The sequence below is a fragment of the Perissodus microlepis genome, chromosome 16 (assembly GCF_051167445.1).
Source record: "Perissodus microlepis isolate ML-2025 ecotype Zambia chromosome 16, ASM5116744v1, whole genome shotgun sequence".
In the NCBI taxonomy this organism is placed as follows: Eukaryota; Metazoa; Chordata; class Actinopteri; order Cichliformes; family Cichlidae; genus Perissodus; species Perissodus microlepis.
The window spans coordinates 7,281,132-7,298,306 of record NC_140476.1 but is presented as its reverse complement, the minus strand read 5'-3'; the positions used below and the strand labels follow the sequence as shown (position 1 = coordinate 7,298,306).

The window sequence follows — 17,175 nt, the reverse complement described above, 5'->3', positions numbered from 1 at the left end:
TATTTAAAAAAACAAGTAAATTGTGTTTTATTACATTTACAGTGATGTTATGTTATTTTACATTTGACGTGTCAGATCACAGTCTACTTATGTAAATGTAATGATATTCTAGAAAAACAGTACACAACTGTAAAATACACAGTAAAATAATTTGACATTACTATTTTTTGGAACAGTGTATGATGGATTATGCGGAAAAAGTAGAATTGGGCTGAACGATCTATCGCTTTATCACCTATTCAGGTTGTAAATCGTGTTTTTAAGAAGTAACTAAGTAATTAATTACTTTTGAAAATAAGTAATCAGTAAAGTAACGGGATTACTTTTGGGGGGAAGTAATCAGTAATTAGTTACTGATTACTTTTTTCAAGTAACTTGACCAACACTGGTCATAATACTGTTGACCATTTGTTTTGCTTTTTTCATTTCTTGTTTCAGCATTGGCTGTTTGTTCACTTCCTGTGTTGCTTTGGTAGATGTTTTTCTTATTTCTTTTTGTGGTTGCTGCTGCTATAATCTTTCTTTCCTCCTTCGTGTCTGTTTAACCTGCCATCATTCCTTTCACCTCCAAATTACTTTCACAAACATATTTATACCATCTTGTTTGTCATCCTTTAGCCAGTCCATCATTTATAAATAGTCCTGCGTTCCATTTGTCAAAGTGTCTGCTATGCTCCTCTCTTTTATTTCTGCCTTGCTTTGCCTCTGTGTGGTTTCTGTTCTCTTTATCATCTTTGTATTTTGGTTTTGTTGAACTTTGTCTCAACAAAAGTTTGCCTTTAGTTAAATATTCAGCTTTATCTCTACAGTAAAAATTATACTTTCATAATTTAAGTCACAAAAAAAAAGTAAAATGGAAAAGTATGTATAGCTCTACATTTGCCACATCCTAAAGGTTTATAATGTTCTAATAAATTACATGGCTAAAAATGATTGACAGGTGGAATCTTTCTTATTTAACCTTCTGAAACCTGATATCCCAGGTCTCATGTCCTCTTTGTATGATAGCAACATGCACTCCAATAGCAAAAAGCTTTATAAGACCTTTAGAAAATAAAAGTGCCTGGATTGCTATGAGTCTGGCAAGGGAATTGAGAAATTCTACCAGGATATTCTGGCCCAGCAACACAGTAGCAAAGCAAACTGCCTAATGCAAAACAAAGAGCTCCTAAATTTTATCACAGCATCTGCAGGGTCAAAGTACATGTGTCTACAATCAGTAAGAGGCTGCACCAATTTGACCTGCATAGGAAGCGTTCCAGGAAAGTCTTTGCTGGCCAAAAACAATGAAACACTACAGTTTGCTAGAGAACATACAGAGAAAGAGTGGACAAAGATTTTGTATTTATTCATTGGCCACACGAATGGTTGATCTGTTTGATGCTGGCCAAAGACCAACTGGTTAACTGGTGCAAATGTTCTGGTTTTGGTTGATTAATATCTGAAAATGAAAGCTGATAGGATCACAATCCAGTTTAAAGGTCCATATCTAGTTCAGACCACCAAAAAAAGGTTCCAAAAGAAAACGTGTGTGGTTATGGAGTCTGTTAAGTCCAACAGAATGTGAACAATATCACAGCAATCTAGAAGTCCAAGACTACTTCCCACTTCCTATAAAGCCTATTGTATAGACTCTTTTATACTTCGTGTCAGTTCAAATGAAACATTTAAAACTGAAAGTGGTATTATGGCTCAATGACGGTTCAATAAGTGTTATATAACTACATTTAACATTATGCAACTGACATTTTAAGACATGCTAATCAGTTTGATTCAATCAGTAGCTAGCTGAATACATTTATTCATATATTTATACATTTATGACCTTGTTTCCTTCCATTTCTCTCTGTGGCTTCTACATACCAGCAGCACAGTGAACACAGTAGGCACATGTACAATCTTTAGGTCGCCAAACCTTTAATTCAATTCAATTTTATTTATATAGCGCCAAATCACAACAACAGTCACCTCAAGGCGCTTTATATTGCACAGTAAATCGAACAATAATAGATACAGAGAAAAGCCAACAATCATATGACCCCCGATGAGCAAGCGCTTTGGCGACAGTAGGAAGGAAAAACTCCCTTTTAACAGGAAGAAACCTCCGGCAGAACCAGGCTCAGGGAGGGGCGACCATCTGCTGCGACTGGTTGGGGTGAGAGAAAGAAGACAGGACAGAGACATGCTGTGGAATCTTTAAACAGATAATATCTGCCTCTTCCTTCTGGTTTATGCTCAAACCAAAAATTTTCATGACATTATAAAGACACCTTCTTGGTTTGGCTAATGTCCCAGTATCTGTGCCCTACTTTCTGAATTCATCTGTTATTTGTAGTGATTGTAAGTGATTTCCTCACCACATAGACTGCATGCAAAATATACACTCAGTCACCACAAGTCTCAGTGTCACATGTCACGAGAAAAGGATGGATCTGACTGAAAAACTGAAGGATATTGCACAACCATATAGTAATGTCAGCAACCTTTCAGTCAAAAACTCACAACATACCCTGCTTTTCTCTTCAGACTTGAACAGGGGCCACAAACATTATGCAAATTGCAAATAAACCTATAAATTCATCAAGACAGTGTTTCCTGAAGTCATCGATCAAGCGAGTTGAGGGCCGACCTATATACAACCGAACCTCTTGGAAACCAGAGACATTGCCCCCTGCTGGCCATTAGAAAGATCCATCCACTTGAGTTCCACTTTACAGACCCAGAAGCTTTATCAATCTTTTGTATAGTCTCTGCTGTATATCAGCATCATCATTAACTTCTGGTTATTCGCAATGCAATCATTAATTAAATATACAGAAATAACTGAGGAAGAAATCAAGATGAGCACCTGCAGGGAGGAAAGCACTAAATTATGTTGAGCAACACTTTTCAAATTAGCATTATTTAAAGATGAAATGGCATATGAATAAAAGGTCAGTGTGCATGTTACCACTTTGTTTTGCCCTTTGTGTGTCATTTCACCACAAAACTGATACCCTGACCTTTTCTAAACTCCCATGACGGTCTGTTGTACATTTAACAATGTTGCTACAGTTGCTCCCTGGTCTCATACTGCCAGGCATCTTAAGAGATTGTTGACCTTTTCACACTTGCCCTTTATCAACGAGCTGCCTCCAGGTCAGCCTTTCATCAAACAGTACTCAGAGAAACCTAATCACACTGATCTGCTCATTGATTGCCTTATTGGCTCCTTGCTTTCTGTCTTGTAATCAATATATCCAAACCTGCCCTCCATTCAAGAATGACATCAGAGGGTCACTAGATTTTATTAGATTTTAGACTCCTGCAGCGACGGTCCAGTCACATTTTCAGTGTCTTTGTTACCAGTTTTGCTGTTACTGAAGCAGAAATCCAGACACAAAAAGAGGGCCCTCTTCTGCTGCACTCCTGTCTGTAATAATACTCTATTGCCCATTAGCAGCTTTAGCATTTTATAAATCCAATTCACCTCTAAGTATTGGATGACAGCTATTTATGAACACTACATTTTACGGCATCGACTTTCAGCATGCTTTTGTTTTGGGCCGAAACAGTTTTCTACTCCGTTTGACCACAAAATCAAAGCACTGTACCAAACTGTGTCCTGTCTTATGATTGACGGGAAGAGGTGTCGCCCCTTGCTGAATGCTTGCCTGATTGCTGAGTTTGGCTTCCAGGATTTCCAGAGGGGGCAACTGCAAAGTGTTCAATTAGGCTACATGCCTCACTGCCTCTCTTAAAAGAGCAGAAGAAAATGGATACAGAAGCTCTGGAGCTTTGAAGGTTTTTATTTATTTAATTCAAACGCCTATTAAGGGGGAAAGAATGTCAAAATTGAGATGCCAAAATTACTCTGAAGACCAACTGCAACCGCTGTAAATAACTGTCTATGAATCTTAGATGCAAACCTGGCAGCGTATTTGTGTCACAGTTTCAAGAGCTGTCCCCATTGCTGTGGCAGCAGAGTGGAACTGAACTCTGGCAGGGAAAGCAAACATGTTTGTGTCGATGCAGGCAGTTTGCAGTCAGCCTCATCGACAGATAAAGGTGGACTGTGTAAAATGTGGAAGTGCCTCATAACACAGATTCCCACATGGTAGTCAAATTGAATTGCTGCTCACATGCACTCCACAGTTTCATTTCTCCAACCCCAAAAGAAAACAGCTTTACGCACTCTATGGGATGAGACACATACTTCGAAAGCACAGTAACTCTGAGACTGACATCAACAAAACATACTCTATATCACTAACATATTAGTGTTAAATTGTCCCGTAATGAAAACTAAAAAAATATTATTTATGTACTTCTTGTTAGTACTGTCAAAAGTGTCCAAAAGGCATATTTGGTCATTCATTCAAAAAGTCCGACACAGCTTTGGACCATCTGAATACTGCACATCTGCAAATGTAAAAGATGTAACTACTCATACAGATACAAATGATAGAAGGTGTCATTTAAAAAAAATAATGTGGGATCCATGAAGCTTTTCCCACTAGTCAATTCATAAAGCTTATTCAGTGTCTAATCAACTTTAAGGTTCCACAGTTTCGCCATCTACTAAAAAAAAACCCCAAAGATAAATTTCCAGACTGTGCAACTTCCTCTCTCAGGAACCGAGTTACATTCCTCATCGCTTTTGTCCTGTGCATTCATTTTAATTTAGTTATGATCTTATTCTTCAGAAAAAAAAGTATATTGACAAAATAGGTGGCGAAAGATATCGGTCAAATAAATGAACACTGCCAATCACTGAATTTAACTGAGGTTTCAGCAGCAATTTAATACTTTGGCCGCTCATATGAAAGTTTCTAAAACAAGAGAGGGTAATGAAATCAGTGCAGCTTTCTACCACGCATGTTTCATTATAATTAATTTTAACTGAGTTTAACTGAAGTTTGTGCATTTAGATGAGACGTGGTCTGAGATGAGGAGACAATAAAACAAGATTTCAGACCCTGGGACTTGCTTCTATAATAACATAGACTGTATATACAGAGATGGACACGGCCATTGTAGAGCATCGAGGTAAGCAATTTGTCCATCACCATTTCAATGTTTTGAAAGCAGACTTCTATTCCATCATGTCTTTTCCACATTAACTTTACATTTAAGATGTCTCTATCTCTCTTCTATATACAGTCCATGTATAACACCACATTGGGTTAATATGTTATTTCCTTCCTATCTTAACCCAGGATATAACCTAATCCAAGACTTGATAGGAAATTGCTGTAATATGGCACCCAGATAACATGTAATCAACATGCAAAGAGAAAAACACTCATGCCTTGCCCTCTAGACAATGATGCAATCTATCAGAATTGCCTTTCTTCCTTCCACCTGTCTTCTTAGCTTTGTGCCTCATGCGCCTCACAGAGCCAAGCAGGGAGAGCTGCTGGGAAACTGCAATCACAATCATCTCCTTTCAGAGCAAGACTCAGATTGGCTCTCCAGCTGTTTCACCAATTACAACTTTTTCACTGGCACTGACACCAGAAGATCCAAGCAATATTAAAATGAAGGCTGCTTTAATACTTCAATAAAAAATACTCTGTGAATACTGAAGTAGTAATATTGAAGTTATAAAAATTGTCTTTCTAATTAGTCCGCTTTTGTTTGTCTTTTTGTGGAACAGTAAAAATAAAGTGGTGGAAATGGAAGTTGAACAGGGCTTACCACGTTCACATACATCTGATGACAAACCCACTTTCATATCCCGTCTTTGTTGTTTGTTTCTCCAATTACAATAGTCTCATGGAATATAAGGAGCTTACATACAACAAGCCAACAATACAGCTGGCAGGGGCTGAGTAAGAGTTGAATCAATTTCAAGTTTTTTTTTTCTCATGACTTCATCATGTGGACAGCAGCCAGCGTTGTACACAAAGCTGACAGCTGGAGTCATCCTAAGCTGCATCTCTGCGGTCTTTCAATAGCAATTGAAATCCTGTTGTAGACTTTCTGTCTACGCCCATACATTCTGAAAATGAAGAAACACAACAACTTGTCTAATATTATAACGCATCACTACAGTCCTTTGCTGTCTCAAAAGTTTTGAGCAGTTAAAAAATCGGTCAATCATTTGCAAAAAGCAAGCATGCTCAAAATCTGCTTATTTTTTAATTCCACTCTTAAATATTCTTGCATAAAATTTAATAGTGTCATGTCACGTTAAATGTTTAAGAATGCCATTCTGTATTCCCTTAGAGGATTTTCTGGTGTTTAATTCATGTCTGTTGGGTGAATCTGTGGTTTGTGCATCCACATAGAGCAACTTTGATAAAGCTTCAAGAGTTTTCACAGTTGACTGAATGTCTGAACACCCCTAGAGAGCTTGGTACAGTGTCAGAGATGCCTTTCCATATGTTGGTTTTGGTGAAAAGGTCTTGTTCATGTATTCTCCTGAAACATTCTCTGCAGGGAGTAAGTGAACAAGAGACCGACTGTTCTGCCCATCTGTCCCACAGTGGGGACTCGCTTTGGTGCCTGGGTGTTTTTCAGGTGAGCACTAATGTTCCAAGAGGTTTTCCCTTGAATTACACACCGGACTATCTCTAAAAGAAGCATTGTTGCTCTGCATGCTTCATTGGAGGGATCCAGAAGTCTGCTGTATTTCAGCTGAACTTGTCATTCATTCTTTGTATGTATTTGTATATGTATTATTCATACATACAAAGCCTCTGTCCAGGAATTTCTCACCTTTCCCACACTGGAGGAAATAAAATAAAGCTCTATGAGTAGGATTTGGATTGGCATCCTAAATAATAAATAAATATCCCATTTAACATCCTCGCAGCAGCTGTCCGATGTGGGAACAGGCAGGGCTCACTGCCCTTGTGAAACTGATGTTTCTGATGTTGTTGACTTTATGGATTTTATATCTGATACTTAACAGCAGGGTAGGGCTTTGGCTAATTTATTTATATATTTATTTTCTCTAGGCGAATAAGTTGGGTGATTACTCTCTAAAAATTGAGAAAGTAATGGCTGGGTCAAAAAACTTTTAATATAAAAGATTTTTGTTTAAGCAGCTGGGAATGGGACTGAAAAAGCCTTCCACCTCTCCTCAATCCACAAAGCTCCAGACCCCAATTTTTATAACACGGGTGGTAAGCCCGCAGACGTACAGAGCCATGCAGCTCTTGGGCACTCTCAAGACACTTGACTATCAGTGGTCTATACGTGAGATAGATATAAAGAAAGAGAGAGAGAGAAAGAGATAGCCTTGGGTACAGAGTATCTTAAGTACAATCACAGTATAATGATTTGCATCAAATTTTGCAGGTTTTCTTCTTGTACCACTGCAACATGAAGCGCAGTCCAGGAAATTCAGTTTGATTAACAGATCGGTAGAAAATCTCTGCTTACATTGTGAACCATCATGCAGGCACAACTGATAGAACAGCTGGCTCACTCTGCATTTCCTTGGCATGAGCTGACATGTTGGCGCTCTTACTCAGTAGCTAGTTTGAACTTATTCCAATGAATATAAAGGGATACATTTTTTTCATGCAGGGTAATGGTGGTCTAAATAAAACCTTCGTTAATTGCTCAGTTTATACATGCTAGCCTTTTTCACAACTGCATTTCAGCCTGTAGACAATACCTGCATGCAATAAGACAAATGTATAATTCAGCTAGATTCACAGATGGTACAAAGTCTGTGTAATGTCCAATTGCTTGCATTTGTTATGTAACTGTATTCACAACAAGCGAGCAGGAATCATGTGTTCTGCCTCCTGCACTGCCTGAACCAAAAGGAGTGTCCAGTAAGGAAAACACATCTGAACCTCACTGTCTCTGTTTGGCAGAGAGAAGTGCGAGAAAGAATGACACAGTGATGCTCCTAAAGCTGTAATTTAAAAGTTATTTAGCCACTATCTATCTATCAATTACCTAACACAACGTACTACAAGAAAAAGCTTTTGTGTTTCTGTGCATGGAGTCAAACTGTGGAACAGTTTGAATATGGAATTAAAGAAATGTCCAAACATAAAACAGTTCAAAAAGAGTTATAAAAATATGATCTTCTCAAACTATAAAGAAAGGGAAATTGTTGAAATTAAGTGAATGTCTCTATTTAAAAAATTTCATGATGTGATATTATAGTATATAGTATATATTATATCAGAAATCTGTTCACTATTTTTATACAGATTATATCTGTAAGGAAGCTGACTAAATATTAACTGATAACTTATAGCAAAGGGGTGGGATTAAATAAGGGTGTACTTCTTCCCACTCCCTTTCAACATGTAAATGAATCAGCAGTAGCAATATTGAAATGTATTGACTTTTGTATAGTATTTTTTCTCTCTTATTTTCTTTACTAAATGTACCTGTATATTGTTTACATGTTTGAAATAAATTAGCAAACAAACAAACACAAATGGGTCTTCACTTACAGTATGTTGTTCTCACCTGTTTACATTATTCAAAATGCAAAAACACTTAAACAGCTGTTGGAGGAGGACAAATCCAGTGTGACAATGTGAGGACAAATCCTCACATTGTTTTCTTTCTTTGGGTTTACAAGGAAAGATTAATGAATTTGTAGGTGTTTGAAGATGCCTCGGCCACATCCAGACGCCTTCCTTACCGCTCCACTAATTACTGCACATAATGTCCTCTTTGTATATATTTACCTAGTTACTGTATATAATGTTTTCTCTCTCTTTTTGCACAGTCGAGGAGCGTGTCACGACACATTTCACTGCGTGTACTTGTATAACTATGCACGTGACAAATAAAAGATCTTGAAACTTGAATCTTTTAATAACGAAGCAGCTACTTTAATTGATCAGATTTACCAATAGTTTGTGGTTCTTGAATTTTTTCGATATGGTAATGCTTTCTAATCCACTCAACACATATTAGCCACTTAAGATTTATCATTAACAATACCTGTAAATAGATTTGTAAGTTTCCTAATCTAGATAATCACAGTAAAGAGAGATAAAACAGACAAAAATGTAATAAAAACAATACAAAAAAGTTAAGCCAAACCCTAACAAATCATGCTGTGAGCATAAGGCACCCACTGTTCCAAAATGCAGCATTTGCCTTTTATCTGCATCGTTCCCCACAGCAGATGGAGTCCTGCCCCAGAGCACTTTTATATCCTGGTGACATATTTCTTTTGATAACAACATGCCTGCGAGGGAATCCAAACAAAGTAAGATAATGGCAATCTGCAGTTCACAAAAAAATTGTGTGATCATACACTTCAAGACTAAAGCTGGGATAAAGACGGATACGTAACACTTAGGAAGCTCTTTCTTAGCTGTGAGTCTTGCCTCAAGTATTTGGGTAGTCCACTAGGGATCATCAGTCTGGTAAACGCTTTATCTTTTGTTACACCTGGCTAATGAGAAATGTACATGTTAGCAGAGATTTTCTGGCATTTTTTTTTTAAATGGGGCAGCACATGGGGGCATCGGAAACTAGTAATAAGGTTCACAGGAACATGTAAAATTCAGTCAAAAATAAATACTAAACCATGCAATATATTCAGCGATTTTAGTTATGGACACAACACTGTCCTTGATAAACAAGTACTGACATGCTGAGTCACAAAATGGTTGCTGTGCTGATTCCTAAAATTCCAACACAAATCATAGTCTGGTAAATATATTCTAGTGAGTGCTGAAACTAAAGAACCATATCTAGCTGTTAAAAAGTCATCTTTCCAAAGTAAAGGGATCAAGCCACTGAGGGGTATATGAGGAAAAGTATGTACTTATTAACACTGAGTGAATGAATCGTTCTTTATCTATATACTTTGATCCCCCAAACCTTTCATTTTTGCCCATTTCTGTACTGATTTGCATTTCCATCACAAGTCAGTATGAGACATTTTGAGTAATCCAAATGTAACATATGAGCAGACACAACTAATCGGTGTATGAACACTTGATCCAACAAGTAATAAAAAAAGAACACTTTCCAATAAGTTACAGCTTACATAGTCACATGATGTTTCCTTTCTTTGCTGGAAAATCAATCTTTAAGTTATTTTTCTGGGAAACTCTTAGTAACAAAATCTCCATTAAGCAAAAAGACAGTGATTGGTGCATCCTGGCAGTCATGGGTTAAAGGCACTCAACAAGTAATCGCAGCACTTTTGAGTTAGAGACTCAGAGACTCACACTCAGAATCTGTTTTCCAAAACCCCTTCATCTCTTCTCAATCCCCCACTCCAACTTCCTGGAAGAAATTTGAATCCCTACACATGATTGGGGACTGTTTAAAGAGAGGTTTTTTGCAGTGAAATAGTAAAAACAAGTAAACAAAACTAAATCCATGTAATGTTCAGGATGTTCAGAACCTATCTTTAGGATAACTCTCTGTCTCAAATGTACAGCTCACATACAATTTAATAGCCTGGACCAAAGGAGGCAAGAAAATGAACAACCATGAGCAATAGCCCCGGGCAATGCATGCACATTTATTTCTCCACCAAAGCCCAAGGGGGGGCAATGTCACAATTGTCCTCAATTTCCATTTTCTTTGCAGCTGGTTTTAATGGCCACTGAATGCTGGATGTAATGAGACAAGCAGAGACTGTAATATATAGCCAAGGTGAGTGAAATTAATTTCTGCTCCTCAGAGACAACTCTACATTTTCAGCCACACTAGTAGTGTGAGTCTAGAAATAGAAACTTCACTTAGTTGGTCCATTTGTTCATTAATCTGTCAGTCAAACACTTCCAGGGTGATGTCTCTGAATTGACTCGACTCACTGCTTCTATATATAGAACATAAGGAGCTAATGACATTGATCTACTGGCTATAAATGCATCACACTTTCAATTTGTTCAACATTTAATGTCCTGACACAGGACTGCTTTACAGCTCAGCATATCCCAAGCAGAACTGAATGACCTTTGACATATCCTGCACGGGTGGTGTGGATGGTTTCCCACAGATTTATATTATGTCACTGGCAAGTATGGATGCGGTCATGTTTGGATGTGCAAGCATGTGGAGGAAAAGGAGGTTCACATGCTTTCTTAAGCTGATTATCAAATAATTCCCTTTAGCAATTTCACCATAAAACAATATTTAATATATACAGTCTCTTCAGTATACCTCTCATGCTGCATTTGAACTGTCACTTTACAGTCTGCCAGGGGAAGTCCTTGTTTGTTTCTGCATTGTCTGTAAACTTAGAACACGGGTATATGAAACAGTTCTCCACCTTCTGCAGGTTCTGGTTGGAGCAGACCTTCAGAAATGGAGAATAAGGACTATCATGGTCACCTGCATGCAGCCAGACATGCCCGTGGTCTGACAAAGACTCCGATTTAACAACAGAAGATTTAAGGCTAAAAAATAATTTTCTGTTTCCTGTTGTATTATGAGCTGTATTATATGTTGTATTATCTCTTTGCTTCTAAATGCTGCCTTAATCCTTTTTCATGTCTCAAAGCAGTTTGAGCTGCTTTACTGTTGAACACTGCTGTAAAATAAACTTGAAAATTGTGAGGCTCATATTTATGCACACTGTGTGAACAGTTTATTCTTTGTTTGATATCATATCCTAATCACCCCCTGTATTTATTTTTCCTGCAGCATAAAAGAATCTAACCGTGTATGCTGAGAGCACAAACATCCCTAAAGATAAAGTTTGAGCTGACCTATAAACTTTAATGATATGTAGCAGGTTGCCCCACCTTCAGGCCACACTTGCTGGCTATGAGACCTTTTTCACATTTCAGTTACTTCTGTTATCTGTTATGCAACAACCTTTCCTGTCTGACAAGAAAAATCTTTACTAAACACCTCTATACTGCTAAGAAGCATCCCAAAAATAAGCCCAAAAATTCTGATACCAAAGTCACTTTCACTTGTTTCACATCAGGAAGTTCTATTGCAGGCTTCGACATTAAACGTTAATACTTGCTCTGATATCTTTGACTATATAGTTAAACTCCCATAAATCATTTAATTAAGTGGATGCACCCGAGAAGCCATTTATCCTGCTTTTTGGTTAATTCATTTATCCAACATGGTGTCTGCACTAAAGGAACACAGCTACCGATCATATCTCTAAACTCTGCCTGCAGGTATCACACCAAGTGACACCGAGTCTCCGTGTCATTTAAATTACTTTCAACTTTCTCCACGTGGCTCGATTTTAAGTTACCGTAACTTATTCAAGCAGCTGCAAACTTCCAGACAAAAGTTCTATGCGTGTTTCTAATTCTGGTAGTTAATCCACAGTGGGATGAGTAACAAATGCATCCTCAATCAGGCAACATGGACGAGATGAAGAAAAAGGAATTCGCTCCATCTCAGTCTTTGCTTACCTTTCCCTCCACTGAGTATCTCCGAGTGTGCTGCACTGCTCCTGCGCTTTGGTTCATGTTTCAGCACCGCGGACAGCTCCAGAAATAAAAAAGGATCCAAATCAGTCCGCAGATCGACAAACTGTAGCTGAGACTCCGCACAGACACCAACTGCCCGATACTTCAACGCTTTGCTTCAAGCTGTTTACTGGTTCGTCGTCTTCCCTGCGACACGCGTGGCTTCTCAGCCAATGATGCCTTGTGCGTAAAGACTTGCTCCGCTGGTGCGCCAGCTGTGAGTGCGAGCGGGGGACACAGCCCACTTATCCCTCACTCACCAAGATAACATAATAAGCTAGGAACAAGCTGGTAGTCGGACAATAAACATAAATATTAAAACTTATAATCCAGCAAAAACATGCTTTTTTCTGATAAACATAACCCGATACTGGACTTGACGTGACGGGGTTACAGGCACCGGAATTAAGCCCTTTCTAAAAAACTGAGATAAACGCACGTCTTTGCATGGGGAGATTACATAACATGATAAAACTGATTACAACAGCTTCCTGCATGTTTACAGACCTGCACATCTGCACAAGACATCTTTATTCGTTTTTTTTTTTAATTTACTGTTTTCTAGCTCCTTTATTTCACTTTCTTTTTCTTTTATCTCATTTTACTTAATTTATTGAATTTAATCTATTTTGTTATCTGTTATCCAAGTTTGTTTATTTTTTGCAAGAGTTTTGACTGCTGTAGTGGATGAATTTGCTCAATGTTGGGGGCAAATAAAGTATATTTTCTCTTTCCAATGTTTTTTCAGCATTTTTTGTCCACCCTTGGAAGCCAGAGCCAGTGGCAAGATTTTGAAGTGGGCCAGTCAATCATAACTGCATTACTTTGATTGTAACTTTATTTGAAGAATATTTTGATGCTGAAAACTTTGTACCATTCATTATATTATCAGGCTTTAGCAGGACTTTTATGTCAGTACAGAGTAACCATTTTTGACTCAGATTGCAAGACAATTTTCAGGCTCTTGTGCACTTTTCATCTAATAGGTGTGTGTAAGAGCATGGAGCTCCACAGGAATCTGATAATCATGCCCGGTGTTTTCTGCACCAGATTTCTAAACTGTATTTATCTCTGATCAGACTCCCCTGCTTTGAATACCATTTTTGGTTAATGAGGCAGAAAGAATTCAGCATGATTCACACACAAATCCTAACTGACGTGTTAATAATTAACCTCTTAAGCCCCAACACCCCCTGATACGGGGGCAAAAGGCAGGAGATCAGGTAGGCTTGGGGCTTAAGAGGTTAAGAACACAGGTACCCCAAGTTTACAGCATCAGTGTTGAATGAGTACAAAACTGTTCGTGTTCAGACACAAAATAATGCCATTTGTGTTTTTTTTATGTGAATCTTTTTCGCTGTGAGCCTGAAAACACACAAAGAAACGACATGAGCAGTTTTCTTTTGATGCCTCCAGATAACCACTCTTTCATCTTCACGATAAGAATCTGCTAAATAAGGACCTTAATGTAACAATCTCTGACTTCATAAAAGCTGCTTTCAGCTGCTGCCTTATTGACTGCCTCAGCGGGTAGCCCCACATGTTGATCTGGCAGATTTTTTTTTAGACCAGATCCCATTCCTCATGCAGCTCTAAAGAGATTTGTATCTCCTCCACGGTCAGGCTTATTTAGCATTGCTGAAAATGCACGACTTCTATGTATTGTGTGCACATTTTGTTAGCCTTCGCATATTTAATGCTGTTAAGTTACTTTTTAGCAAACATCTTTCACACTCGCCCCGTTCAACATAACTGGCAGAAAAACTGTCCCACAGTATGATGCTACCTCCCCATGCCTTCATCGTTACTCCTTGGATAGCTGTTGCCAAATAATTTTTCCTCACCTGACTGTAAAACAGTTCATTTTTTTTTCTTTGTCCATGTGGTCACCTGCAAACTTTACATCAGTGACAGGCCCTGACACGGCAGGCCCTTCGTTCTTGGAAGGCAGTCTGTCAGGCCACAGTGGTGTCAGACTAGCTTGACAGCAGACGATGACACTAATGCTCCAGCATGGCAGACTCATGCTTTGGTGGCTATTCTAGACCATCCAAACAAATGTTCTCTCAGTGAAGGATGTAACTTCTTAAACAATTTAAGTCTGATGACAGTCTTTATTTATTGTATTTTTTAAATTATTTTAATAAATGGCTCCAAGAGAGTTTTCTGGCTTGTAAGATGTCCAAACTTCTTTCTCAGATCTCTGCTGAGCTGCTTGGATATTTCATTGTACTGTGTGTAGGTCAGTCTTACATGTGCAGTGAAACAGAACCATTTTTGATGTTGACCAGGAGAATCTATCAGCTGTATTCAGCTGTGCTCACTCACAGAAAGTTAAGAGGCTTTGGCACTGACAAGTCAAACGTCTGAGCACCACTGAATTAACAATGGATGTAGATATATTTTTTGTTGTTTTATTTCATAAAACCTTAAATATAAAAAAAAGTGCAGTTCTGGAGTTTTAAAAAAGTGCATGTTTAAATGAAACTAAGATTTCACAGAGATCATTGAAAGCCCAATATTGTCAAAACCTTCATGTGCACCTTTCATGACTGCATATAAACACCCAATCCTTCCTTATTCCTTTAATAAGGAAGGATAAGTTGGCATAAATCAGGCCTACACAGTATGTGTCGCTGAGTAATAAAGACTGTCAAACATTTGTTCTTTTTTTTATTGCCACTTTTGAGGCATCTCATAGAGCATGAAGAGTCAGGACAGGTGAGAGAAGAGACAGTTTACTTACTTAAGTGGAAAGACAATGTGAGAACGATGTATCCAAAGGAAGCAGATAAAATCTTATAAAACTAAGACAGGCAAGATGAGTCAAAGGCTGGCAGACACAAAAATAGGCCTGCAGTTGAATTTTCAGTTTTGCTCAGGAAACTTTCTAACATGTTGAAGTGAGCTGGAAGTATCACTGTGGCAGCTGTAATAAGAGCTGTCTGAATTCTCTGAATACTTAGGCAATGTCCTTCACTGCTTCCTTTATTGCTTCCTTATCTGGACCACCTTTATGAAAGGAAATGTAATTTTGTAGAATATAGAAATGTCCGACTTCTGAACAGTATCTTCATTTATACACTAGATACTTGATTGAGGCTCTTTTAACATGAATGACTTTGGACTTAAATGACTAGCTTTAAGATACATGTACCCCAAAATACTAAAGCCCAGACTGGACTTCGAGCACCTTGGAGTCTGTGCCTCTCCACTCTTTGACTGTGATTTCTGAAAGAACTGTAACATTTAGTTTAATCTGAAAAAAGAACTTTGGACCACTGGGCATCAACTTTTTCACCTTAGCCCAGGTGAAACACTTCTGTAGGGGTGTGACAGTTGTAGCTCCTGTCCTAAAGACATCTTTGTGTAGTGGCTTTTGATGTTCTGACACCAGCCCCTGTTCACTCCTTATGACGTTCTCCCAAATTCTTGGATCACTTTTCATGAGAAACCTCTCAAAGCTGTGCTTGTTCCTGGTGCCTTTACATCTTTGTTGAATTAAATTACAAACAATAAATAATATGCTTTTTGAATTTTGAATGCAGTCAGATTCTCTGAGGTTCTTTTTGTTCCTAAGCCCTTATAAATTCATCACATCTGTCTTGACCTTGATGAAAAACATCATGATAATTTTTTTTGTCTGTTCGACCATAACCAAGTGACTCCAGTGGCTGGTCAGGTGGTGCAAAGTGATTGTAGAAATACTAGTAAAAATAGTATCAGGTTAGTGTATACCTACATAACAGCATCACAAAGGCAGCTATGAATCATCAGGGATAAACCAATGACAGATCTTGCAGATGAGACTCGACGTGGAGCGTCTTGATTATATGTATGTCCACGGAGACAAAAAGCCAGGAGATAAACCCCTGTGGAGTTTGTAGGCTGGTGATAATGTGGGGAGGGTGGAGGAAAGCCAGCAGGGAGGAAAGATTTAACCTTTCAGGTGAACCTCCTTGAACATGCTGAAGGGCGTGTGGATATATGGAGATGGAGGGGTGTGCAGTAGCAGGTCTGAGCGTCATTAGAAAATATATCAGCTCTAAGAATGAAAACACACTTAGATGTAAGATGTGGATGAGAGGAACCATGGAGATGTCTTGGAAATCTATAGGAAATTTATTATTTTTGTACAGAAGAAGCCAGTATAGACAATATTGTGTATAAAGCAATAAATAATCAGATAAATGTAAATTACACTTGACATGTAGTGCACCTGTGCTTATTTTCATTATAAAGTAAAGCTGCTCATTGTCACTTGTATGTAAATGTATATTCTGAAATCTAAATTAAGATCCAAAGCGACTGAAACAGAAACTAAACCACACGAGAATAGTTTTTCATTAATAAGAAGACCCAAAAACATCAATGCAGCTTTAATTTATGCTAAATGCTCACAGGTGTTGGAGGTAAGACACAATATCATTACACAGCAATGTCTCTGGAAATAAAGGAATCTTTCTAACCCACCTTCTGTACTATAACATGGTGTAGCCTTCAAAAAATGTTATCAACTGAAGAATAATTCTTCTTCTTTAAAACTATTGCAAAATGTTTCCTGAATAGGCAACAGTGTATTTATATTCCCTAGATCTCTGTTCCCAAACGATTTTGTTTAACAATAATAATCCGGATGTGATGTATTCATTGCTATAAGATGAGGGAAGAGTAGAAAACATGGCCTGGTCTGATGAGTCTTGAGTTCTGTTAGTGTAAAAAACATCTTTGTGACCACAGTCTCCACCTTCTGATGGCTGTCAGACTAGTTCATTGAACATGGAAATAATTTCACTGCACACAA

General features: G+C 38.1%; 1 protein-coding gene across 4 annotated transcripts in view; it reads right to left on the bottom strand.

Annotated features, from left to right (window-relative positions):
- The window catches only part of LOC146370362 (inactive dipeptidyl peptidase 10), a 131,748-nt gene extending 119,006 nt beyond the window's left edge, over positions 1 to 12,742 (bottom strand). For 2 of the 4 annotated variants that reach the window (XM_084954818.1, XM_084954819.1), the window contains exon 1: positions 12,315 to 12,742. In XM_084954818.1, coding sequence (XP_084810944.1) covers positions 12,315 to 12,371 — 57 coding nt within the window. In that variant the 5' untranslated portion in view covers positions 12,372 to 12,742. The remainder of the gene's footprint in view (positions 1 to 12,314) is intronic. The other 2 variants (XM_084954821.1, XM_084954820.1) reach the window with 2 other exon arrangements.
- Positions 12,743 to 17,175: the final 4,433 nt, after the last annotated feature.